This window comes from Cervus canadensis, chromosome 13, assembly GCF_019320065.1.
Source record: "Cervus canadensis isolate Bull #8, Minnesota chromosome 13, ASM1932006v1, whole genome shotgun sequence".
In the NCBI taxonomy this organism is placed as follows: Eukaryota; Metazoa; Chordata; class Mammalia; order Artiodactyla; family Cervidae; genus Cervus; species Cervus canadensis.
Genome location: NC_057398.1, coordinates 14,054,398 through 14,081,459, shown reverse-complemented (window position 1 = coordinate 14,081,459; position 27,062 = coordinate 14,054,398). Strand labels below are relative to the sequence as shown.

General features: G+C 36.9%; 1 protein-coding gene across 6 annotated transcripts in view; it reads left to right on the top strand.

The window, feature by feature from the left end:
• SWT1 (SWT1 RNA endoribonuclease homolog) overlaps nt 1–27,062 on the top strand; it is a 94,522-nt gene that overhangs the window by 44,897 nt on the left and 22,563 nt on the right. For all 6 annotated transcript variants that reach the window (XM_043485150.1, XM_043485147.1, XM_043485149.1 and 3 more), the window contains 3 exons: nt 3,562–3,710; nt 7,343–7,530; nt 13,203–13,334. In XM_043485150.1, the coding sequence (XP_043341085.1) occupies nt 3,562–3,710; nt 7,343–7,530; nt 13,203–13,334 (469 nt within the window). The remainder of the gene's footprint in view (nt 1–3,561; nt 3,711–7,342; nt 7,531–13,202; nt 13,335–27,062) is intronic.

Genomic DNA, 27,062 nt, shown 5'->3' with positions numbered 1-27,062 from the left:
ATAAACAAATGGGACCTAATGAAACTTGAAAGCTTTTGCACAACAAAGGAAACTATAAGCAAGGTGAAAAGACAGCCCTCAGATTGGGAGAAAATAATAGCAAATGAAGAAACAGACAAAGGATTAATCTCAAAAATATACAAGCAACTCCTGCAGCTCAATTCCAGAAAAATAAATGACCCAATCAAAAAATGGGCCAAAGAACTAAACAGACATTTCTCCAAAGAAGACATACAGATGGCTAACAAACACATGAAAAGATGCTCAACATCACTCATTATTAGAGAAATGCAAATCAAAACCACAATGAGGTACCATTACACGCCAGTCAGGATGGCTGCTATCCAAAAGTCTACAAGCAATAAATGCTGGGGAGGGTGTGGAGAAAAGGGAACCCTCTTACACTGTTGGTGGGAATGCAAACTAATACAGACGCTATGGAAAACAGTGTGGAGATTTCTTAAAAAACTGGAAATAGAACTGCCATATGACCCAGCAATCCCTCTTCTGGGCATACACACTGAGGAAACCAGATCTGAAAGAGACACGTGCACCCCAATGTTCATCGCAGCACTGTTTATAATAGCCAGGACATGGAAGCAACCTAGATGCCCATCAGCAGATGAATGGATAAGGAAGCTGTGGTACATACACACCAAGGAATATTACTCAGCCGTTAAAAAGAATTCATTTGAATCAGTCCTAATGAGATGGATGAAACTGGAGCCCATTATACAGAGTGAAGTAAGCCAGAAAGATAAAGAACATTACAGCATACTAACACATATATATGGAATTTAGAAAGATGGTAATGATAACCCTATATGCAAAACAGAAAAAGAGACACAGATGTACAGAACAGACTTTTGGACTCTGTGGGAGAAGGCGAGGGTGGGATATTTCGAGAGAACAGCATGTATATTATCTAGGGTGAAACAGATCACCAGCCCAGGTGGGATGCATGAGACAAGTGCTCGGGCCTGGTGCACTGGGAAGACCCAGAGGAATCGGGTGGAGAGGGAGGTGGGAGGGGGGATCGGGATGGGGAATATATGTAAATCCATGGCTGATTCATGTCAATGTATGACAAAACCCACTACAATATTGTAAAGTAATTAGCCTCCAACTAATAAAAATAAATGAAAAAAACAAAAACTCATTTGGAGGATTATTGTGTAATCATAATTTATTGGTCTTTGATCTAGAAGAATCTGATGCCTAATGTTTACTGACTTGTGAATGATATGTAATAGAATTATAAAAATGCCTTCTGCTCTAAAATAATTTTGAATTAGAAAAAATTACAGATAATTTTGTTTATAATCTTTTAATAGTATCCACAGCTGTTGAATTATACGTGTGTTTAACTTACTGTACCAAGCATGTCACTTTAGATCAATTCATAGAAAATTATGTAGAAAATGAGTAGTAGCTTTTTCTGCCTTCATTTTCCATATTAATTTTCGCCTAAATAATTATTGACCTTATATAAACATTAAATTATTTCAGCCTTGTAGATTTTTTTATGCTTTGTCTAAGTACTGAATTGATCATTGACATTATACTTTTGCCTTAATCTTTAGTAAAGAATTCTTTTAAGATGAAATAAAATGATTAATTCAAGGATTTCAGCCCTATCAAATATATACTACCCTGGAGAAACACCATTAAAAGAAGTTGTGTCCAACTGCCTCCTCTGAGGAGATTTACCTCCTTTCTGTCCTCTGTAGCATCTCTTATCTCTAATTTTCCCACAGGAATTTGAACTAGTCTTTGATTTTAAAAATAACTGAAAGTGTCTTGCAAGGAGATGCACTGTTTGCTTGATAAAAGGGTAGCCAGAATCTTGGCTGTAACCGTCACAGTAGATCAGAATTTCAGAATATTGAGTAATTAATTATGAAAATCCACTTTTTATTTTCATTTAAACTTTCAGGATTTCACAAGCAAATATTTGTTATGTAAGTTATACAGAAAAACTATTTTTTTAACTCATAGTGCCAGTGTTTCATAATAAAATATAATTTCTGAAGCTGTGAACCTAAAAGAAAACAAAGCAAACACATTGCACTGTGGTTATTTTAAATGCCTTTGAAAACTGTTATGCAGTATTCTATCTTAATAATAGAGATAATTTTTTCTGTTCCGAATTTTGGTAACATTAGAAAGTTGTTTAACTTCATTGTTCGTAACTTTGAATCTTTGAATTATTGTCACCACTTCTAATTGGTTTGAAAATTTAATGTAAGCAAGTTTAGTTCCTTGAGACAAAAATGTTACATCTTTAAATTATTACCTGTAGATTAACTCACTTTGCTAATTTAAGGGGGGAAAATTCTATTAGCTTCTTTTGCCCATAGCTCACTGTTAAGTAGTTTATTTTTCACTGAAATTGGATTGTGTCCAGAGAGAACACATTTTCAATAAATCTGGTATTATATTTCATGTGATGGAATTTGAAGATAAGTCACTACATGATTACTGAGTTGATTATGAAAGGTACTGCATATAATTTAAGTGCTTACCACCAAAATGTGGACACTGTGATGTCTCAAGAGTAATCTGTATACAAACAACCTCAGTTTTGAAAATCTGTAGTTTAACTCAGATTTGTTTGGTGATTATCTCTTCTGAAGAGTATAACATTCTTTCATTTTGCTTTTAATTTTTAAAAATTGAAGTATAATTGGAGTGTAGTTGATTTACAATGTCGTGTTAGTTTCTCGTATACAGCATAATGATTCAGATACATATATATGCATATTCTTTACATTGTGGTTTATTGAAGGGTATTGAATATAGTTCCCTATGCTATACAGTGAGGTGAAGTGAAGTTGCTCAGTTGTGTCTGACTCTTTGCGACCCCATGGCCTACCAGGATCCTCAGTCCATGGGATTTTCCAGGCAAGAGTTCTGGGGTGGGTTGCCATTTCCTGCTATACAGTAGGACCTTGTTATCTGTCTATTTTGTGTATAGTAACTTGTGCATTTCACTTTTACTTCGAAGTTGACCTTTTTGAGGGAAATTTTGGAATCTGAATATAGTCTCAGTATCCACAGGGAATTGGTTCCAGGACCCCTGAGGATAGCAGAATTCTCCATGCTCAAGTCGCTTGTATAAAATGTCTTAGTATTTGTATATAACTTACGCATATCCCCCTATATACTTTGAATCATCTCTAGATTACTTGTGATACCTAATACAATGTAAATGCTGTGTAAATAGGTGCCAGTGCACAGCAAATTCATGTTTTGCTTTTTGGAACATTATAGAACATTTTTCCCCCAAATACTTTTGATCTATAGTTGATAGAAACTGTACATGTGAAAATTACGGATATGGAAGGCCAGCTTCACAGAATGCCAGAACCAACTCCAAGAACTTTGTCTAAAACTAAGTCTCATTATGGCTTTTTACACCAGAGAGGTAAATTAGGAGCCTGTAGATGTAAATGTATACTCTCCTTAGATTTCTTAATTATTAGATTGATTTTCCGAAAACATTTTTGTGTTGTATACTCACTCTTACATATTTTTTCCTTCTTAATTTTCTGTTACCAGCTAATAAAGCAGTGGACTTTACAACACTGAAACTCCTGCTTCAGGATTCTAAAAGTTTGCTACATGCTTTTAGTACAAGGTCAAATTATGATGGTATTCTTCCACAGGCCTTTGCTCAAGTGAACAAACTACTCCAAACATTTACAGAGGTAAGATACCTTTAGAATGCATTTAGAGTAATCATATATGTTATAAGAATGTATTTATCAGACAACAGTAGGTAGGAAATTTAACATACTCTAACATACTAAAAGCATTAAGTAAATATTAAGTGAATTGAATGGAGACTGAACAATCCTTATTACAAGTTATAAAACACGCATACTCCTATGGGAGCAGCGTCACAGCAGTTGTTGGGATTTCATATTGCTTCATTTATGAATAGAAGAGAACTATGCATTGTTGCTTGACTACTCATTTTTCAGTGCTCCTGACCAGTGGATCACAGCATGCATTAAAATACTTCAGAAATTTTTTTAAGCATGCAGATGCCATGCCCCTTACTGAGTAAAATTTCTGTCAGTGGTGCCCAGAAGTATTTTTGTTCTTGGTTCATGTTTTATTTTGAAATAATTTCAAACTTACAAAAAAATTACAAGAGTAACATAAAGAATTCTCATATGTGTCCTTTACCCCCATTTCCCAATGTTAACCTTTTATCACATTTGCTTTTATTATTTTCTGTCTTCTACCTACCAGTCTACTTATCTATCCAGAATTTTTTTTCTGAATTATTTAATAAGAGTATTTTGCAGATATTATCCCCTTTTACCCCTAAATATTTCCATATATATATATTTCCTAATGAATAAGGGTATCTTATATAACTAGTGTAATTATCAGGAAATTAATATTGACATAATCCAATTATCTAACCTACAGACCGTATTCAAACTTTACCAGTTGACCTACCAATTTTTTAACAGGTCTCCTCATGTGATTCTTATGCAATCTGCCTAGCACTGATAACTTTTTGCCCCTTTAAAATAACTATGTGAATTTTGTCCCTAGTAATACTATATTTCTAGAGTCTTCTGATTTCAAATCTAGAAAATTCAGGTCATTTTATATGCCTGAAACAGTTAAAAAAACTCAGCATCACAATTACATCGTTAGAGATCAATGATACTTTCATCTAATGTATATGTATATATGTGTGTATGTGTGTGTCGTATCTTTTTTTCCTTTGAGTTATTGAATTGGCCAGGTTTTCCTCTGTGGTTTTTTTCTGGTAACATAGGCCCTGGTACCTATGAAGTAATGAAAGGATTAGATGATACTAAACTTAGTCATAATCACTGAGGAAAGAATTTAATTTGCTTAAGACTAAAAGAAGCATCTTTTTTGATAAACTAAGAGGAAATATATGTTATTTCTTGAGGAAAGGATTGATTTAAGGGGTGAATAAATTTTTGGTTTAAGATGATCAAAACATTGGTACTTATTCTTTTAAATGGCAAGTGTGACTTTTAGAATCTTCAGTAGGGAGGAATAGACCTGGGAATTTAGGAGTTACAGCTTGAGTATTATAATTGAATTGTGTAGGGAAGAGCACATTATCCTTTCCCTCACAGAACTGAGCCCTAAAACCCCATCTTTAGTGAAACAACCATGGTGAACAAAATGGAAAGTTTAGGATACTTACAATCTTAGCAGCCTTTGAATTAAAATTATTGAGAATTAGAAAATTAGGAATGACTGAGATAAAAATGATATCAAGATTCTTTTATCAGTTGGAAACCTAGCCATGGGAGTTTTCTTCCATGAAAAGTTTGATATTAAAATCTAGTGTTGTTTGTCACATAATTGTATGCCTGTTATATATAGCCCACTTGTAAACATATTGGCTTGTTATTTAGTAAGTTATTTATTCTTGGATCCTGATTTTCTAGTTGTCACATTAGCAAGAGATTCAAGAAGACAAGGGACAAAAAATCTAGTATTCTCTTTAGTGCTTTTCCCTCAACATTAAGCATTAGTCTGATTGTTTGAAACAACTTGTGTTATTTCCACAATTAGAGCTTTCAAGTATTGCTTTATTTTCGTGTTTGAAACAATTCATTGTCTAAGTCAGCCAAGAACATTGTGATTTAGCTTGGGCTTTTAAAATGCACTTTCAATATTTTGTAGAGTGCATCTGATTTATGACCTGGATACTTAGTTATGTGTCACTAACTTGAACAACGAAAAGAAAGAGATTACCTCCAGGAATAGAATATCTAAGTATAGTAACTGTAAAAAAAAAAAAAAATCCCCCTTATCTTAATTTACTAAGTGTAGAAAGTCAGGAAAAGAGGAATATTCATTATTCATTTGATTCTGAGAAACCAAAATGGAAAGTTAAGTAATGTCATTTTCCAGATTTTTATATAAATGGGGTAGAGGAAAGGATATATATTTTTTCTCTTATGAAGCTTTTAACATCATAAAAAAAAGACGACCTTCAAGAATGATAGAATATTTAAAATAAGTGTTTTTAATAAACTTTAGACTTATGTGCCTCAGACTTCCCATCCTGACTAGTTGTGTTTTTAATTTCTGGTTATTTAACCTCTCAGAGCCTTAAGCCCTTCTTTTATAAGAAAGAGTATAATAATCTCTGCTTTAGAACTGTCATGAGAATTAAATTAATATTTGTAGAGTCTAGCACATAGTAAGTGCTATGTAAGTGTTTGATAAAGCACCCTATTTGTATGTTGCATACACTTCTGTTTGAGAGCTGAGAAAAAGCATTATGTGATGATTAAACACATTTATCTCAAAACAAAATTTATACATTCATGTGTATTTATTAAGTTCATAATTAATGTAAACAGGCTGTTTTCTTCCTTCCTGAAAAGAAATAAAAGGGTAATATTTACCTTTATGAGTTGGAGAGAGAGTATAACCACATTCATAGACTACTAAAGTTCAGATTCTGTTCATGCCTCTTACCAGCTGTGTAACCCTGCATAACTTATTTATCCTTTCTTTGCCTCAATAAAATGTAGATAATCATAGTATCTCCTTCATAGAGTAATTGTGAGGATTAAATGAGCTAAATAGATATAAAATTCTTAGGAAATTCCTATACATAAGAAATGCTCAGTAACTATCAACTGTTGTTACAGTTTCGGAAATTTCCTTTTTTTTAAATTTGATAAGCATGAAGCTAATGTTTGAAATCATGCTTTTATCAACAAAGGAGACCTAGAGAAATGGAGTAATTTTATTTAAGTTCACAAAGATGTTATAGACGAGCCAAGTCAACAAACTCAATAAACTCATAGTTAAAAACTTTTTTCCTTTCTAGCATATGCATTTTTCACCTAAGTTAATATTTTCCCCCAGGGTGATTTTTTTTTAAGAAAATATCACTTGAATCAATGGTATTGCTTTTTCACACTGTTTAGAAATATGCTCAGATCTGTTCTTAAATACTTTTAATTGGTCGTGCTATTTACTGCACCATCTCCTTCCATCAACTACCAAACTTCTCAAAAGAGCAGTATATAACCATTGTTCCCATTTCTTTGCTCACTTATTTCTTAATCCCTTATAAGTAGAATTCTACTTCTATACTCTGTAATAAATAAACTGGAAATACTGTTTCATATAAATGGAAAAGAAAAAAAAATTCAACTCTGATTCTATTCTGGTAATATTCTGTACATAATCAAGGACAAAGAATAAATAGCACTTCCAAGAAAGGCAGAACATTTGTAATCTACAATTGGCATTCTTTCTTTCTCACTTACTAGTGAAGGACTAGCTGCATATTATGTAATTCTTATTTTCCCAGGTCAAGGCAAAACTTAAGCAAAATTCTTCACAAAATACACCAGGTAAAAGCCAGGAAGATAATTCTCTGATGAAATCTGATAACCAAGAAATCACCGTTTTATCCGGTTCTTATCCTCCCCAAACCAGCAGGCATCAAGAAATCTGGTCTATCCTAGAGAATGTTTGGATTACACTGTATCAAAACAGGTACTAAATTAAGAATTTTCGAGTTTCAGGCTTTTCCATTATTGCTGCTGCTGCTGCTGAGTCACTTCAGTCGTGTCCGACTCCATGTGACCCCCATAGACGTCAGCCCACCAGGCTCCCCCATCTCTGGGATTCTCCAGGCAAGAACACTGGAGTGGGTTGCCATTTCCTTCTCCAATGAGTGAAAGTGAAAAGTGAAAGTGAAGTCGCTCAGTCTTCTCCGACTCTTAGCGACCCCATGGACTGCAGCCTACCAGGCTCCTCCATCCATGGGATTTTCCAGGCAAGAGTACTGGAGTGGGGTGCCATTGCCTTCTCCGTCCAATATTGCTAGTGTTCATTAAATAGTGTTTGGATTGTGAATTTTTTTTTTTTTTTACTACAAAGTGTCTTAGTTTTTTTGAAATTTTGTTTGTTTGGTAATTCACTTTTGGTTGGGCTGGGTCTTTGTTGCTATTCTGGCTTTTCTGTAGTTGCGACGAGCAGGGCTTACTCTAGTTGCGATGAATAGGCTTCTCATTGCTTCTTTTTTTGCAGAGCACAGGATGTAGGGTGCGTGGGCTTCCCTAGTGTGACTTCTAGGCTCTGGAGCACAGGCTCAATAGTTGTTGTACATGGGCTTAGTTGCTGTGCGGCATGTGGAATTCTCCTGGATCGAGGATGGAACCTGTGTCTCCTGCATTGGGAAGTGGGTTCTTTACTACTGAGTCACCAGGGAAGCCCTGGTTTGTGACTTTAACAATATAGTTTGTACTAGATTATCTTATGAGGGCCTTTTGTCAAATTACTTTAGAGGTAGTGCTGCTTAAAAAGGGGCTCAGGATTATCTGGATAGGGTAAAAAATATATGTGGTTAGGTTCTCTTGTTAGAAATTCTAATTCAGTAGCACAGGGCTTCCTTGGTGGCTCAGCTGGTAAAGAATCCACCTGCGGTGTGTGAGACCTGGGTCAGTCCCTGGGTTGCAAAGATCCCCTGGAGAAGGGAACAGTTACCCACCCCAGTATTCTGGTCTGGAGAATTCCATGGACAGAGGAGCCTGGCAGGCTATAGTCCATGGGTCACAAAGAGTCAGACAAGACTAAGCAACTTTCACTTCACTTCAGGACTGAAGCTGAACTAGTGCTTCTGTCTAGGTGATTCAGATGTGAAACTGATGAGAATCATTGCTAAATATGTTAGATCGTTTGCCAACATGTCAAAACCAATGAATAGTCACCAGGAGTGGCTAAAGAAATTAGCAGGATCCAAAGGCTTCTGAGAAATAAGATGCAAAATAATGTAAAGAAAACATCAGTCTGGATTAGGAAAAATGCATGTAAAAATTTTTTTAAAGGTAAATACTTAAGTGGATTAATACTTTTGTTACTTTCATACACATAAAGTATTCTGGTCTTAGTAAAATGAAAAGATAGAGACCATTTGTGAGTAGGTCTTTAAATAGGTTGCTGGAGTAACTTAAAAAATAATCGAAAACAATTGATTTAAAGTAGGTCAACACTCCCTTCCATAACTTTCCTCAAGCCCATAGTCTTTATGTAACTAGTATGTCGGTCATACTGTATGCCTTGTAATGTGATCTCAGGTTGAGAGCCCGTTTTGTTATTTTGGATTAAGAGCCTCTCTCCATTCTAGTTGTTTACAAGAGCAGTAAAGTGATCTTAGCATTCCATTTAAACATCTGTTCTCATTCAATTATAGATTTAGGACTGATTTTTAGTCCTTGACTATAATTAAAAATTTTTTGAGACAAATTATAGTCTTTTATACTAAAGAAATAACTATATCTGACATGTGAGGTTAAAAAAAAGCAATATTTAAAATTTTGTAATCTCATATAAAGCAAAGATTTTGTTTGTCCAGTCTTAATGTATTTTTAATGTTGTGGCTTAAATGTTCTTGTTAGCAGAATATTGTATATACAGAACAGAGATAATCACTTTGAAACCTAAATAGTTTAATACAATATTTCAGTTCAGTTCAGTTGAGTCGTTCAGTCATGTCTGACTCTGCGACCCCATGGACTATAGTACACGAGACTTCCCTGTCCATCACCAACTCCCAAAGCCTGCTCAGACTCATGTCTATCGGGTCGGTGATACCATCCAACCATCTCATCTGTGTCGTCCCCTTCTCCTCCTGCCTTCGATCTTTCCCAGCATCAGGGTCATTTCCAATGACTTAGTCCTTCGCATCAGGTGGCCAAAATGCTGGAGTTTCAGCTTTAGCATCAGTCTTTCCAATGAATATGCAAGACTGATTTCATTTAGGATTAACTCGTTGGATCTCCTTGCAGTCCAAGGGACTCTCAAAAGAGTCTTCTCCAACACCACAGTTCAAAAACATCAATTCTTCGGCGCTCAGCTTTTTTTATGGTCCAACTCTCACATCCGTACAAAACTATTGAAAAAACCATAGCTTTAACTAGATGGACCTTTGAGGGCAAAGTAATGTCTCTGCTTTTTAATATGCTGTATAGGGTGGTCATAGCCTTTCTTCCAAGGAGCAAGCGTCTTTTAATTTCATGGCTGCAGTCACCATCTGCGGTGGTTTTGGAGCCCCAAGAAAATAAAAATCTGTCACTATTTCTGTTGTTTCCCCATCTATTTGCCATGAAGTGATGGGACCGGATGCCATGATCTTAGTTTTCTGAATGTTGAGTTTTAAGCCAACTTTTTCACTCTCCTCTTTCACTTTCATCCAGAGGCTCTTTAGTTCTTCTTCGCTTTCTACCACAAGGGTGGTGTCATCTGCATATCTGAGGTTATTGATATTTCTTCTGGCAATCTTGATTCCATCTTGTGCTTCATTCAGCCCAGCCTTTCGCTTGATATACTCTGCTGCTGCTAAGTCACTTCAGTCGTGTCCAACTCTGTGCGACCCCATAGATGGCGGCCCACCAGGCTCTGCCATCCCTGGGATTCTCCAGGCAAGAACATTAATTAGCAGGGTGACAGTATGCATCCTTGATGTACACCTTTCCCGATTTGGAACCAGTCTGTTGTTCCATGTCCAGTTCTAACTGTTGCTTCTTGACCTGCATACAGATTTCTTAGGAGGCAGATCAGGTGGTCTGGTATTCATCTCTTTAAGAATTTTCCACAGTTTGTTGTGATCTACACAGTCAAAGGTTTTGGTGTAGTCAATAAAGCAAAAGTAGATGTTTTTCTGGAACTCTCTTGCTTTTTCAATGATCTAGTGGATGTTAGCAATTTGATCCTTTTCTAAATCCAACTTGAACATCTGGAAGTTCTCGGTTCACATACTGTTGAAGCCTGGCTTGGGGAATTTTGAGCATTACTTTTCTTGCATGTGAGATGAGTGCAATTGTGCAGTAGTTTGAACATTCTTTGGCATTGCCTTTCTCTGGGATTGGAATGAAAACTGACCTTTCCCAGTCCCGTGACCACTGCTGAGTTTCCCAAATTTGCTGGCATATTGAGCACACACTTTGACAGCATCGTCTTTTAGGACTTGAAATAGCTCAGATGGAATTCCATCACCTCCACTAGCTTTGTTCGTCGTGATGCTCCCTAAGGCCCACTTGGCTTGCGCTGCAGGATGTCTGGCTCTAGGTGAGTGATCACACCATCGTGGTTATGTGTGTCACCAAGATCTTTTCTGTATAGTTCTGTGTAGTCTTGCCACCTTGTCTTAATATCTTTTGCTTCTGTTAGGTCCCTACCATTTCTGCCCTTTATTGTGACCATCTTTGCATGAAATGTTCCCTTGGTGTATCTAATTTTCTTGAAGAGATCTCTAGTCTTTTCCGTTCTATTGTTTTCCTCTATCTCTCTGCATTGATCACTGAGGAAGGTTTTCTTTTCTCTCCATGCTATTATTTGCAACTCTGTATTCAAATAGGCATATTTTTCCTTTTCCCCTTTGCCTTTGACTAAGTGAAAGAATATTAAAGCAAAAACAATATTTAAGATATTTTAATCTTTCTTACACTTAGAAAACATTTGACTACTTTATGTACTTTAGAACTGACCTATAATATATATACATTTGTGTTGGATGCTGCAGAGCTCTTGTTAATTTCTGGATAATATGCTTTATGTTATAGTCCTTCAGTAAGTGAAAAATGCTTATAAATTACTTTATCATTGTATAGTTTTCAAAGCTTACTTCATTGTTTCCTGTGCCTGATTGTGTACCAGAGTCACTGTAGAACTTCTCAACATATTCATGTTTGAGCCTTTCACATAGAGATGTTTATTTGAAAATCTGGTAGACCCCATGCATTATTTTTCATATAAATACTCTGAGTACTTATGGTGGTGGCGTTTAGTCGCTAAGTCGTGTCTGACTCTTTGCAACCCTTTGCACTATAGCCCGCCAGGCTCTTCTGTCCATGGGATTTCCCAGGCAAGAATATTGGAGTGGGTTGCCATTTCCTCCTCCAGGGGATCTTTCTGCCCCAGGGATCAAACCCTTGTCTCCTGCTTGGCAGGCAGATTCTTTACCACTAAGCCACCTGGGAAGCCCTAGAGCCCTTATGCACAACCTTAAGAGGCTGGGATTAGCAGCTGTAAGCTTTTATATAAGGAAAGGATAAACAACATGGTCCTACTATGTAGTACAGTGAACTATTATTTAGTATCTTATGATAAACCATAATGGAGAAGAATATTTAAAAAATTGTGTACATATATATGTATAACTGGATCACTTTGCTATACAGCAGAAATGAACACAGCATTCTGAATTAACTATACTTCAATAAAAATACTGAAAAATAAAGTGACGGAAATTTATTCAGTCACAGTCTGAAGACTAGAAAGTCTGAAATCCAGGTGTCTGCAGAGTTGGTTCTTTGAGGAGGTTCTGAGGGAGAATCTATCCCATGACTGTCTCCAGCTTCTAGTAGCTGCCAGCAGTATTTGCAGACATATCACTCCAGTCCAGTCTGTGCGTTTGTCTTCACATAGGGAAGTGTCTACCCTAATCCAGTATGACCTCATTTTAACTTAACTTACATATGCAAAACTCCTATTTTACATAAGGTCACACTCTGAGGTTGTGGGTGAACATGAGTTTTGGGGTGGGGGAGGCAGTGTTCCACCCATACAGCATATGCTTTGCATTTTTATATGGCTGTTTTTATGTTATATGAGTACATTTTGTTTACCTTAATTTTTCTGTTTCATAGATGGCATAAGCATCATCTTAATAGTTATTTGATATTTCATCAGGTAGCTAATTTACTACTTAACACTTTTTAAAAATATTACTGTACATTGAGGTAGTTATTAATTGTGCCTGTTTCTAAAATTGGAATTATCAGAGCAAAGTGTATGAATATTTGTAACATCCAGTTTCAGCAAACTCTAAATCTGATGTGTGATTTTTTTTTCTTCATCCTTGTATATGGGAGTACGGTCTGTACTTACGTACTGACTTTTGAATATGGATTGATAGCATGACTTCCCTTCTATCTCTTATGGTCTCACACAGTTTTTACCATATTACTTTCTCTTTGACCTATATAGTTGTTGACCCCTATTCTTTGCATGAATGGTAGTCTGGACATTTCTTTTATTTCTCATTTAAACAGATTAGCATTATGAGCGATAAGTTATAAACATTATTTTATACATTAGAAGTCGAAATACTTGAATTACAGTAAATATGAGTGTGTACCTATGAGCATTTTTTCTTTCTATTTTAGCATGGATGTGTTTCAAAGGTTGGATTCAAATTCAACTCTGACGTCTTCAAAAATAGCATCATTTGAAGAAGCATTTGTATATCTTCAAAAGTTAATGGCAGCTGTTAAAGATATTCTGGAAGGAATTCAGAGGTAAATACTACTTAATTTTAAGATTTCATTTATTTCTTACTTTACTCTTTCTTTTAGGGTTATCAGCTTTTTCAGAGTTGCTGGGAGTCTTCCAGCAAGTTTCATAAACTAATAGCTTTTAGATTGAACTCTTCTCCCTCTGTTGGAAAGAATGCCTACTTCAGTTGATCATCTGGACCACAAAAATGTATCTACTTTTTTCCTTTCTAGAAAAAAGTTGGCTAGATTGTAGGCTTCATAAGGAACTTTTCTTTACTGCATAACTGTAGCTCCAAGAACAGTGCTTGACACATAATGTTCAGTTCAGTTCAGTTTCTCAGTCATGTCTGACTTTTTGCAACCCCACGGACTGCAGCTCACCAGGCTTTCTTGTCCATCACCAACTCCCGGAGCTTGCTGAAATTCATGTCCATCGAGTTGGTGATGCCATCCAACCATCTCATCCTCTGTTGTCCCCTTCTCCTCCTGCCTTCGTTCTTTCCCAGGATCAGGGTCTTTTCTAATGAGTCAGTTCTTCGCATCAGGTGGCCAAAGTATTGAAGTTTCAGCTCCAGCATCAGTCCTTCCAATGAATACTCAGGACTGATTTCCTTTAGGATGGACTGGTTGGATCTCCCTGCAGTTCAAGGGACTCTTAAGAGTCTTCACCAGTACATAATGGGAACTCAATAATGACGTGTTGAATCTGTGTGAGTGCTCAGTCGCTCAGTTGTGTTGACTCTTTGCAACCCCTTGTACTGTAGCCCACCAGGCTCCTCTGTCCGTGGAATTTTCCAGGCAAAGAATACTGACATGGTTTGCCATTTCCTCCTCCAGAATAAAAAGTAGTATATGTTAAGGTAATTATCACTGCCCTTTAAAAGAAAAAACATGCTAATATTTGTTAATATGGTTGATTTCATCCAATACTGTCTTATAGTACCTCAAACTGAGAAAGTTTGAGGAGCAACTTAGTCTTTCGGTGCTTTGAGATTTAATTCATATGTGATTACTAAATATTTATGAAGTATATAGAAAACATAGTTCTGGAAAGGTATAGAATTAACCATGCCATCTTTGTAGTGTGAAGTCAGATGTTTTCTTTAATGACATTAAAGGAGAATACTTGCAGTAATTTTTTTTAATATACCAAAATTGCTTGACCTGAATTAGACATACAGCTTGCTCTCAGAAGAATGCTGTTCTTTACCAATTAAAAAAACAAAACCAAAAGCTGATGCGATTTTATGAAGTCAGAGTTTTAAAAACTTGGATTTTTAAAACAATAGCAATTTTTGATTTTGCTTATTTCTTTTTAAGAGTTTTTGGAAACATCATCTAATTAATGCACAAAGCATTTGTACCTCTTTTTGGATCACTTGGCTAATATAATTCTTAGAATGAAAGGTTACCAAAGCTTTTTGCTACTCTTAAGTTACTAATCACTGAAGAGGGGACAGAACCCAAGTTAAATATCATCTCTAAGTGCACATAGGTTTTTTTTTTTTTTTTTTATTTAAGGCAATATTACATAAAAGTAGCTCTATGAAGAAGAAATAGTTCTGATTTTAGCTGTGTAAAAGATGTTGCACATGCTACACTGCATAAAAGCCATGCTTGACACATTACCTTTTCTATAGAAAGTAGAGATATTAATCTGAATTCAATTACTCAACAAATGTTTATTGAGCACCACCTATGCTTGGCATCATGTTAGGCTCTGGGGAATCAAAGATAAATGAGAAGCAATCTCTGACTTCAATGAACTTGCAGAAATAGTGCTAACAGTCACATTAAAACAGATAATTACAATAGAGAGTTACTAATGTTTTAATAGGAACACAGGCAGTGGAGGGAGGGAGGGTTTGGCAAAAGATGAGACTGGATGGAGGTTAGAGGGAAATGTCTTTTCAGCTTCATAAAGCAGTTTCCACTTTATCCTGTGGGCTGGTGTTTCACACATGCAGAGCTGTTCTGTGCCATGACAGACAAAAAGCTATGGAAATTCTGTGTACTATATTACCCACTGCGGAAATCGCTGTACATCCTCCGGTAGGTTTTATGGACTTTGCTGTAGAGAACCCTTCTTAATTTTAGAAGCTTTAAACATATTGTGCTCTGGACCCCACCCCAGAGATTTTGATGGGATTGGTCTGAGGATGTGCCTGGCTATCACAATTTTAAAAATTTCTCCAAGTGATTCTAATGTGTAGGCAGGTGTTGAGGACCACTAGCCAATGTGCTTAACCACTTGTCAGAGTATAGGCACAGAACCAGCCTCATCATAGCCACCTGGAACTTGTTAAAAATGCAGATTCTCAAACCCTGCCCTGCCCTACTGAGTTGAAAACTCTGGGGGTAGGGCCTAGTGATCTGTGTCCTGATTCTGTGCACACTAAAGGTTGAGCACCAACGGGCCTAAGTGGGCCAATTGGCCTAAGTGGCCAATTATAATCACTTGGGAGCTTAAAAAAAGAAAAAAAAGGCCAGGCACTAACCCTAAACCTATTCCGTCTGAATTGCTGGGAGTGGGACCTGGGTGTAAGCATTTTTGTTTACTCCCGTGGTGATTCTCATGTGGAGTCATGTTTGAGAAGGTGTAGCGTGTACTGCTTTCAAAAACCGTATCTAAAGAAATAAACACTAGAATTTTAAAGCTGGTTGAGTTTTGTTACTCTTTAAGTGTACATACCTCCAGGAATAAGGAAGTATTAGTTGCTCTGCTGGTTTTCAGCATGTGACCTGGAGTAAATTGTCTTGAGCCTCAGTCTCTGTCTATAAAAGAGGCATAGTGATGCCTTCCTAGAGCTTTTCATTAAGTTACTGTGCTTCAGAAATTGGGTATTGGTATAATAAAGCCAGTGATTCTCTGCTTATTAATGCAGAGTTCTAGATCCTGTCTCAGACTTACTGAAATCACTTCAGTATCTGTAGATATTTTGTAGAGAAGAAAAGTTGTATTTTTAACAAACTTTCCAAGAGATTTATATGCAGTTGGTACAGGAACACATTAAAGAAATTAATCCAACCTCCTGTAGTAAGTATATCAGAACTTTTTGAGCTACCAGTAGAGGGCATTATGAATAAAAAGTTTGCCGATTTAAGCATTCATTAATCAAAAGAAGCTACTGAAATTGCAAGGTTTTTTTTTTAACTGTTCAGACAATGGACGTTTGAATCAAAACGTATTAAAAGTTAATAATTATATTGTTTTGTCAAGTGTTATGTGGTCTTAAAATCTTTTATTTTATTTAAAAAAATTTTTTTTATTTTTTCCATTTATTTTTATTAGTTGGAGGCTAATTACTTTACAATATTGTAGTGGTTTTTAAAGTAAGTTCAGTGTGAACATTGAAAAATACACTCAAATTTGTAATGACTGCAAATTCGTTAGCATTTTGTATGCTTGCTAAAATGAAATAGTTTCTTTTTTTTGAGATATATGTTCAGTGAATATATATCAGCTCTGTTTCTTTTTATTGTGCTGTGCTAAATCACTTCAGTTGTGTCCAACTCTTTGCAACCCTATATAGACTATAGCCTGCCAGGCTTCTCTGTCCATGGGATTCTCCAGGCAGGAATACTGGACTGGGTTGCCATTTCCTACTCCAGGGGATCTTCTTGACCCAGAGATTGAACCCACGTCTCTTATTAGAGCAGAATCATTTATGATGTTATTTTAGGAACTGGTAATAAATAACCTATTAATCAAGTCCTTCAGTTAAAGAAGTAAGTGAAAATGTGTTTGTTGAACTGAGTTTGTAGCTGCCTTCTCTGATGTCATCTACCCTAGCTAAGCTACTATTTCTTTTCTTAGAATAACTCATGCCTTCTTCACATGATGTATGTGAAAATCTTTTTAAACTGTAACATATTTATAAGTGTTAGTCTTTATTTTCTCTTTAAAGCTGAGATGTTTAATTTGAAATGTTTAACTGTATATTTTAATTTTGATAGAATTCTAAGCATCATTATGGTGAGTTAAGATTGAAAATATTGGTGTTAGCAGTTGTCCACACAGTTATATAGTTGGGTGCAGAATACCTAATTTGGTAAAAGTTGAAGGAATGGGGATATTGTTGATTTCTGCACTTTCTGCACACTTCTTTCTTGGATAGGAGAGTGAACTTAAACTTATTTGGTTTAGAAATTGCTTTTTTCTTATCTTTCCTTTTATTTGTATATAAGGTTAATTTGAGGACTTTTGTTAATATTTTCTTATATAAACACTAGTGAACCAGTCAGTATTCTTTCCATGTAGACAAAAGTTTTGTAAGATTTATTTTTTAGGTCAGTACTGTCTAGTCTCATTTTATACTTTAGTGAATTTATGTCTAGATTGGTCAAGTCATTCTCAAGATAACAAAAACCTTTTGCTTAGGATATGAAAATTATAAAGCTTCACCTGGAGTGAAAAATTAGAGAGTCATATGGCAAATACTAGAACTAAGAAAACTTCTACTTATACATTAATCAAAAAACATTACATGTCCTGTGCTTAAATTGACACCTCTACAAAGTTAACTAAACCAGTCATGTAATGCAAATCTGAGGCATACTATAAATGTGTGCAGCTTCAACCTGAGAGATAATACTCAAAATAACAATGAACGTGTGTTTTTGTGTCTATGAACTAGGTGGTGATCTGCCTAGTTTAGAAGCTGAGGAGAGGACAGGGGGAGAGTGAGGCTAGGAAATTGCAATCTGCCTGGATTTTTAATCATATAATCCACCTTATTTATAAAATAAGGTTGAAATTATTAAAAAGAAAAAAAAAACCAACTGTAGCATTTGAATTCAAAACTGTAACTAGATCATGCTCAAGTGTGTATATTCATTTATCACTTGGTTTAATATGTAAAATTCTGTATTTCTGTGTCAATTTCATGAACTCTTGATTTCTCGCTCATGTATCCATGGGTGAAGTGGTTGAAATAATGAATGTTTTCTCAGTCTCATATTTGGAATCTTATGGGAGAGAGTTATAAATAACTTGGCACTTTGTGCAGAGGAAGGAATTTTTTTCTGTGACGGGGTATCCAAAGTTTAATTAATTTTTATCTCTTAAGCTTAGATTTTTTTTTTCTAGCTGTCGTATTTGGTTTTATGGTTTTTAAATATAGACTGAGTACCAAATGGTGCCTTGGACACAATCTTATCTTGTATGGGCATTCATTTGTGATCACAGAATATGATTTTGGAAAAAGAGACTTATGCTTGAATTTAGGAAAGGAAGATGATTAATTTTTATCATCTTCAAATGCTTAATAATCTTCAAAACCTTTGTAACATCCGTTACATTCCTGTGGCTTTGGTTTGAAATACTTTATAGAGCTGGTTTTCTAAAACAATTACAATTCAGTCACGAAGCTTGGGGTTGTGTGTGTTATTTACATATATATTTTCTTATTAAGTCTCAAAAGAAATAATTTTCCTATTACTCTCTTACTCCATTTTAACATAAGAACAAAATATACACTGATATAGCCATGCATAATTCCAGGGATAAAGAATCCTACAATTACAGCAGTTTTTTATATCCATCAGAGAAGGAAATGGCAACCCACTCCAGTATTCTTGCTTGGAGAATCCCGTGGACAGAGGAGCCTGGTGGGCTGCAGTTCATGGGGTTGCAAAGAGTTGGACACGACTGAGCGAGTAACACTTTATATCTATCAATCCTAATGATTTAGTCTTCAAAGAGTATGGAGTTGTATTTGAGAGAAAATTTTATTAACTTAATGTTATCTGTTTTGATAGCCGACCTGAGATTTTAGAAAGGTTATTTAGAAAAGATCCTTCATTTGACACAAAGATAACATTCTTTAGGCTATTTTATAGGTTAATTGCTGAAACAAAAGTTTATTGAAAGACATGTGGAAAATAAAGACCTAAAAATTAGTGACTTTTCAGCATCTCAATTCATTGCTGTGGGTAAGATGTTCACTTCAGTCCAATTTAGTCAGTCAGTCGTGTCTAACTCTTTTTGACCCCATAGACTATAGTTCAGTTCAGTTCAGTCGCTCAGTTGTGTCCGACTCTTTTGATCCCATGGACTGCAGCATGCCAGGCCTCCTTGTCCGTCACCAACTTCCAGAGTTTACTCAAACTCATGTCTATTGAGTCAGTGATGCCATCCAACCATCTCTTCCTCTGTTGTCCCCTTCTCCTCCCACCTACAATCTTTCCCAGCATCAGGGTCTTTTCAGATGAGTCAGATCTTTGCATCAGGTGGCCAAAGTATTGGAGTTTCAGCTTCAGCATCAGTCCATCCAATGAATATTCAGGACTGGTTTCCTTTAGGTTTGCCTGGTTTGATCTCCTTGCAGTCCAAGGGACTCTCAAGAGTGTTCTCCAACACCACAGTTCAAAAGCATCAATTCTTTAGTGCTCAGCTCTCTTTGTAGTCCAATTCTCACATCCATACATGACTACTGGAAAAACCATATATTTGACTAAATGGACCTTTGTTGGCAAAGTAATGTCTTTGCTTTTTAATATGATGTCTAGGTTGGTCATAGCTTTTCTTCCAAGGAGTAAGCCTCTTTTAATTTCATGGCTGCAGTCACCATCTGCGGTGATTTTGGAGCCCAGAAAAATAATGTCTGTCACGGTTTCCATTGTTTCCCCATCTATTTGCCATGAAGTGATGGGACTGCATACCATAATCTTTGTTTTTTGAATGTTGAGTTTTAAGCCAGCTTTTTCACTCTGCTCTTTCATTTTCATCAAAAGGCTCTTTAGTTCCTCTTTCCTTTCTGCCATAAGGGTGGTGTCATCTGCATTTCTGAGGTTATTGATGTTTCTCCTGGCAATCTCAGTTCCAGCTTGTGCTTCATCTAGCCCGGCATTTCGCATAATGTACGCTGCATATAAGTTAAATAAGCAAGGTGACAATATACAGCCTTGACATACTCCTTTCCCAATTTGGAACCATTCCATTGTTCCATGTTTGGTTCTGTTACTTCTTGACCTGCATACAGACTTCTCAGGAGGCAGGTAAGGTGGCCTGTTACTCCCATCTCTTGAAGAATTTTCAACAGTTTGTTGTGATCCACACTGTCAAAAGCTTTAGAGTCATCAGTGAAGCAGAAGTAGATGTTTTTCTGGAATTCTCTTGCTTTTTCTATGATCCAGCGGATGTTGGCAATTTAATCTCCAGTTCCTCTGCCTCTTCTAAATCCAGCTTGAACTTCTGGAAGTTCACGGTTCCGTATTGTTGAAGCCTGGCTTGGAGAATTTTAAGCATTACTTTACTAGCGTGTGAGATGAGTGCAATTGTGCAGTAGTTTGAGCATTCTTTGGCATTGCCTTTCTTTGGGATTGGAATGAAAACTGACCTTTTCCAGTTCTGTGGCCACTGCTGAGTTTTCCAAATTTGCTGGCATATTGAGTGCAGCACTTTCATAGCATCAACTTTTAGGATTTGAAGTAGCTCAGCTGGAATTCCATCACCTCCATAGCTTGGTTTGTAGTGATGCTTTCTAAGGCCCACTTGACTTCACATTCCAGGATATCTGGCTCTAGGTGAGTGATCACACCATTGTGATTATCTGGGTCATGAAGATCTTTTTTGTATAGTTCTTCTGTGTATTCTTGGCACCTCTTCTTAATATCTTCTGTTTCTGTTAGGTCCATACGATTTCTGTCCTTTATTGAGCCCATCTTCGCATGAAATGTTCCCTTGGTATCACTCATTTTCTTGAAGAGATCTCTAGTCTTTCTCATTTTATTGTTTTCCTCTATTTATTTGCATTGATCACTGAGGAAGGCTTTCTTATCTCTCCTTGCTATTCTTTGGAACTCTGTATTCAAATGGGTATATCTTTCCTTTTCTCCTTTGCCTTTTGCTTCTCTTTTCTCAGCTATTTGTAAGGCCTCCTCAGACAACCATTTTGCGATTTGGCATTTTGTTTTCTTGGGGGTGGTTTTGATCACTGCCTCCTGTACAATGTCACGAACCTCCATCCATAGTTCTTCAGGCACTCTGTCTGTCAGATCTAATCCCTTGAATCTATTTGTCACTTCCACTGTATAATTGTAAGGGATTTGATTTAGGTCATACCTGAATGGTCTAGTGGTTTTCCCTCCTTTCTTCAATTTAAGTCTGAATTTGGCAATAAGGAGTTCATGATCTGAGCCATAGTCAGCTCCTGGTCTTGTTTTTGCTGACTGTGTAGAGCTTCTCCATCTTTGGCTGCAAAGAATATAATCAGTCTGAACTCGGTATTGAGCATCTGGTGATGTCCATATGTGGAGTCATCTCTTGTGTTGTTGGAAGAGGGTGTTTGCTATGACCAGTGCATTCCCTTGGCAAGATGATCAACTGTTGATAAAAAAAAATTTCCTTATGTAGAGTGGAGAGGTTTATCCATGTATAGGTCTGACCTACTTTTTTGAGGCTTGGCCTCTCTGTATGTGTGTGGTGCATTTAGGTGCTCAGTCGTGTCTGACTGCAACCCCATGGACTGTAGTCCTCCTGGCTCCTCTGTCCATGGGTTTTCCAGGCAAGAATACTGGAGTGGGTTGCCATTTCCTCCTCCAGAGGATCTACCCAACCCTGGGATCGAACCCACATTTCCTGCTTCTCCTGCATTGGCAAACGGATTACCACTGAGCTACCTAGCCTTAGATAATTAGACTTCACCTCCTCTCCCCTATTAGAGTTTCCACAACTCCCCAGATATCAATGCACCTCTTTATCAAATTTTTCATGTACCCCATGTCCTGTCCATCACCAAGTGTATCAGTCAGTATATGAGAAAATAATACATCTTTTATTTTAAAATGAAGGCTTTAGTTGCTTCACCCTCCATGCCATCCTTTTGCACTTAACTTTCATAATTTGTTTCATATTCAGCTCCCTAATTTTGAAACACTTTTAGGGCAGGGACTTTACTTACTTTCTTATGTTTGTTTGCTTTACTTTCCTATATTTGGATCTATACCTGTATCACACATGGTAGATAGTAAAAGACAAAAAAAGTGGGGGAGCTGTCAAATAACTGAGTGAGTATAGTCTGTCTGGTGGAGGGCAACTTTTTTAGGGCTAAATGGTTCTGATAGTACTACATTATGACAGTAAATGAATAGATAATGTAGAGTTTCCAAAAACATACAGAAGAAGGAGTACAAGCTAAGAAAGGGGTAAAGAATAAGAAAATCAGGAGGAAGGAGAAAGACTGGACAAACATATTGAGATAAAAATGGTGTTTATGTCTAGAACAGATAATGGAACCTCCAATAATTTGCCCAGATTGCTTTTTGGGATCCCATGTTATCCTTAATTGTTTAATTCTGGTTTCTCTGTATCAACGGTCTAAATTAGGTTTAGTAGAAGGAAAGATGAGATCTAATGGGAGTGATTGAGACTTAAGGAATATAAGCATGCTCTTCCTATATAAGAAGACATGTCTTATATACAATAAAAAGAGTGAAAGCTTTTTGTGGTATCTCTATTATAGTTTGATAAACTTTAACATAACATATCAAATGTTGTATGTATTACATAGTAAAATTTATATTAAATTAGCTGACAAAGTATGTGGCATCCACATATCTGTTTAGTTCAGTCGCTTTACGACTCCGTGTACCGCAGCACACCAGGCCTTCCTGTCTATCACCAGCACTGGAGTTTACCCGAACTCATGTCCATTGAGTCAGTGATGCCATCCAACCATCTTATCCTCTGTCGTCCCCTTCTCCTCCTGCCTTCAGTCTTTCCCAACATCAGGGTCTCTTCAAGTGGGTCAGCTGTTTGCATCAGGTGGCCAAAGTATTGGAGTTTCAGCTTCAGCATCAGTCCTACCAGTGAACACCCAGGATCAATTTCCCTTAGGATGGACTGGTTGGATCTTCTGGCAGTCCAAGGGACTCTCAAGAGTCTTCTCCAACACCACACAGTTCAAAAGCATCAATTGTTCTGTGCTCAGCCCTCTTTATAGTCCAACTCTCACATCCATACGTGACCACTGGAAAAACCATAGCCTTAACTAGACAGACCTTTGTTGACAAAGTAATGTCTCTGCTTTTTAACATGCTGTCTAGGTTGGTCATAACTTTCCTTCCAAGGAGTAAGCGTCTTTTAATTTCATGGGTGCAGTCACCATCTGCAGGGGTTTTGGAGCCCAGAAAAATAAAGTCTGACACTGTTTCCACAGTTTCCCCATCTATTTGCCATGAAGTGATGGGACCAGATGCCATGATCTTAGTTTTCTGAATGTTGAGCTTTAAGCCAGCTTTTTTACTCTCCTCTTTTAGTTTCATCAAGAGGCTCTTTAGTTCCTCTTTCCTTTCTGCCATAAGCATGGTGTCATCTGCATATCTGAGTTTATTGATATTTCTCCCGGCAATCTTGATTCCAGCCCAGCGTTTCTCATGATAGACTCTGCGTATAAGTTAAATAAGCTGGGTGACAATATACAGCCTTGACGTACTCCTTTTCCTATTTGGAACCAGTCTCTTGTTCCATGTCCTTCCACATATCAGTCTGACTGAATTATCCAGCACCAGCAGATATTTATTTAACCTTTCTCTTTAATGCTATTGAAGGTAATAGATCATACATAACTTACGTTTTAAAATAACTAGATTTCATTTTAAATATCTGAAGCTCTTATGTGTGCTTCCTAGCATTTGTAATTCAAGAATAGGCAATAAGGACCTTTATTTTTATCCTAAATATCAGCGTTGTAATGCCAGTTATTCCTGTTACCCCTAAAGTGTTTCTCGGTGTTAATGTTCTTTTGTTTTAGTCCAGAAAATCCAGTTTTATTAAAAGTGATGGAGCTAAATCTTTCTCATTATAAACTTTTGGATCACACCAGAATCAAATAGTCAGATATAAAGGAAGATGACTTCTTGGAGATAAGTAATTTGTTTATAGAGTTGTTTTTATTTAAAATCAATACTTTAACATTTTCCTTTTGTTTTGTAACTGGTTATTTCTATCTAATGACTTACTGATCTGATATTTACTTAAAATTCCCTGCTATCAAGTCATCTAAGAAGTGCTAAAACTACCAACCACTCCAGTTTTCAGAGAAGCAGATGGGATAAATTACTGACTAAATCAGTGGGATTAAACATAAGTAAAATAAATGAAACGGTGGGGTTTAGGGGGAATCAAAGGTACTCAGTAAGCGAGATCATAATAATTTTAGCTAAAGTAGTAAGTATATAGTGAATGTATGGATAAAGGCAGATGATCAGTTCTAATTCCTCCTTATAAAGTTGTACAAAAGGTTTAAAGTTGGAGTGTACCCTAGGCTCTAGGATTAGTCTCATCTGTTTTGAGAAATATCCTCTTGTCCCTCTAAAGAACTTTTAACACTGTAGTCGGCCAAACCATCTGCCCATTGTGAGAAGTGATGCAATCAGTAAAGCTGTTTCCAGTAATATAAGAGGTTGAGTCCAACTCAGGACCATTTTTTTACATAGAAGATAATAAATATTTACTATACATTGGAAACCCCTGAAATTATGTTACATTCTGATGGTCCAGTCCTTGTGAATAAGGCATAAATCTTCAAGAATCAACATATACTTACCTGTAATAATAATGTAACTGGAACTATAAGTTGTAAATTTTCCAGTTAATGTTTCTTTTTTGCTAACATTAAGCTAGTTTAGTTTTTGACAACCATGTAGCTATATATTTTCCCCAAGTTAATTGTTGAGCTAAAACAAGTAGAATCATCAAAAATAGGTTTTTTTATATTAAAGATTGTATTTTATGCATATTTTATTAAACTTTTGATAACTAGATGAAAAAGTGTGAGTACTTTTGTACAGCATTGGAGTTGTGCATGCATCCGTGCTAAGTCAACTTCAGTCATGTCCTAGTCTTTGTGACCCCATGGACTGTAGCCTGCCAGGCTCCTCTGTCCGTGGGATTCTCCAGGCAAGAATACTGGAGTGGGTTGCCATGCCCTCCTTCAGAGAATCTTCCCGACTCAGAGATCGAACCCACGTCTCATATGTCTCCTGCATTGACAGGCGGGTTCTTTACCACTAGCACCGCCTGATAAGCCCCACATTGGAGTATAAGGTAGTATCTTCTGTAAAAGGATTTGTATTCATTTATCAGGGTGAGCCTATCCTAGAAAAAGTGAAATAGACATTTTAGGAGGTTACTAGATCTGAGTTAATACTAATTCCTAGAGAATTAAAATTGCACTGTTGCAGTTGTGCACTGTTGGAGAAATGATCAGGGAAATAGATCAACATTGATCAATAAACTGACTATTGGTTTGTTTGGAAACTTGGAAAATACAAAGTTGGAGAGTTAGTGACAGGGAAGTCTGGAGAAGAGGTGTGTAATGGGCACATAGAGGTGTAATGGGCATAGAGTATGAGAGTATGTGTGTCCCATGTGAATGCTCATCAAAGGCTACCCACTGCAGAGGAGACTCTCAGTAATCAAATGGGCAAGATAAGCTGTCCTGTGGATATCAATCAGCCTTTTCACCTACCCACTCAAGTATTTGGTCAGTGAGCTCATATGCAAAGGGACAGTGGCAACTTGGGCTCTCAGCCAACTTGAGCTCACATGTGGGACTTCTCATTAAGGCTGCTCTGGCTACTATCACTGTTGAGAGCCCACATTTCCAACAGAAGAGGCAAATGCTAAGCATCCTATAAGGCACTATTCCCTAAGGGATCATCAAACCACAGTGGCAGTGATTCAGATCCCTTCCATCATGAAGGCAGCAGTGATTTGTCTTCACTGGAATAGACACTTCTTTAAAATATGGAATTAACTTCTCTCACTGCAGTGTTTGGAGGAGGCAATGGCAACCCACTCCAGTACTCTTGTCTGGAAAATCCAATGGACGGAGGAGCCTGGTGGGCCGCGGTCCATGAGGTCGCTAGGAGTCAAACACGACTGAGCAATTTCACTTTCACTTTTCACTTTCAGGCATTGGAGAAGGAAATGGCAACCCACTCCAGTGTTCTTGCCTGGAGAATCCCAGGGACGGGGGAGCCTGGTGGGCTGCCGTCTATGGGGTCGCACAGAGTCAGACACGACTGAAGCGACTTAGCAGCAGCAGCAGCAGCACTGCAGTATTTCTACCCACGGCTCCATCTGTTGATTTAGGAATTTGTTGGCCACTGTCTTGATAGCCAGTACAACTATGAAACTAGTTTTGCAGCAAAAGAAGTACAGCTCTGGCTACATGGAATTCACTGACTTTATCATATACTAATTTAAGGAACTAGCTTGGTAAACACTGTAAGACTTATTTCACATACCAGCTGTAACCTATGAAGTTAGGGTGCTGTCCTAGCTAATGTATGAAACACAGAAAGGGACAAACAGCTATATATGGTGCCGTTTCTCCCTTAGAATATGTAGATCCAAGAATAAAGGGAAACAAGTGGTGCTGGTTTCTCCACTATTAAACTAAATAACTCTTCTGGTAACAAAGTACTGTTTCAGGCATGGCTCAGTAAGGAAAATAGGAGCCACTTTAGCCATTTCAAACAAAATTTAATATACACAGTTTAATTTCAGTGCTATTGGAAGGATTAGAAGAGCAAAGGAGAGAAAATGGGAATATCTGGCGAAGCAAAAAAGGATTTTTAATGTTTTGAAATTTCCTGTATCATGGTGTGCCTCTGTACTATAGGACCATCATACTACATGATTGCCATAGGTTTTGTTTGTTTTTTTTTTTTGGGCCATGCCTTGTGGCATGAGGGATCTCAGTTGCCCGGCCAGGGACTAAACCCATGCCCCCTGCAGTG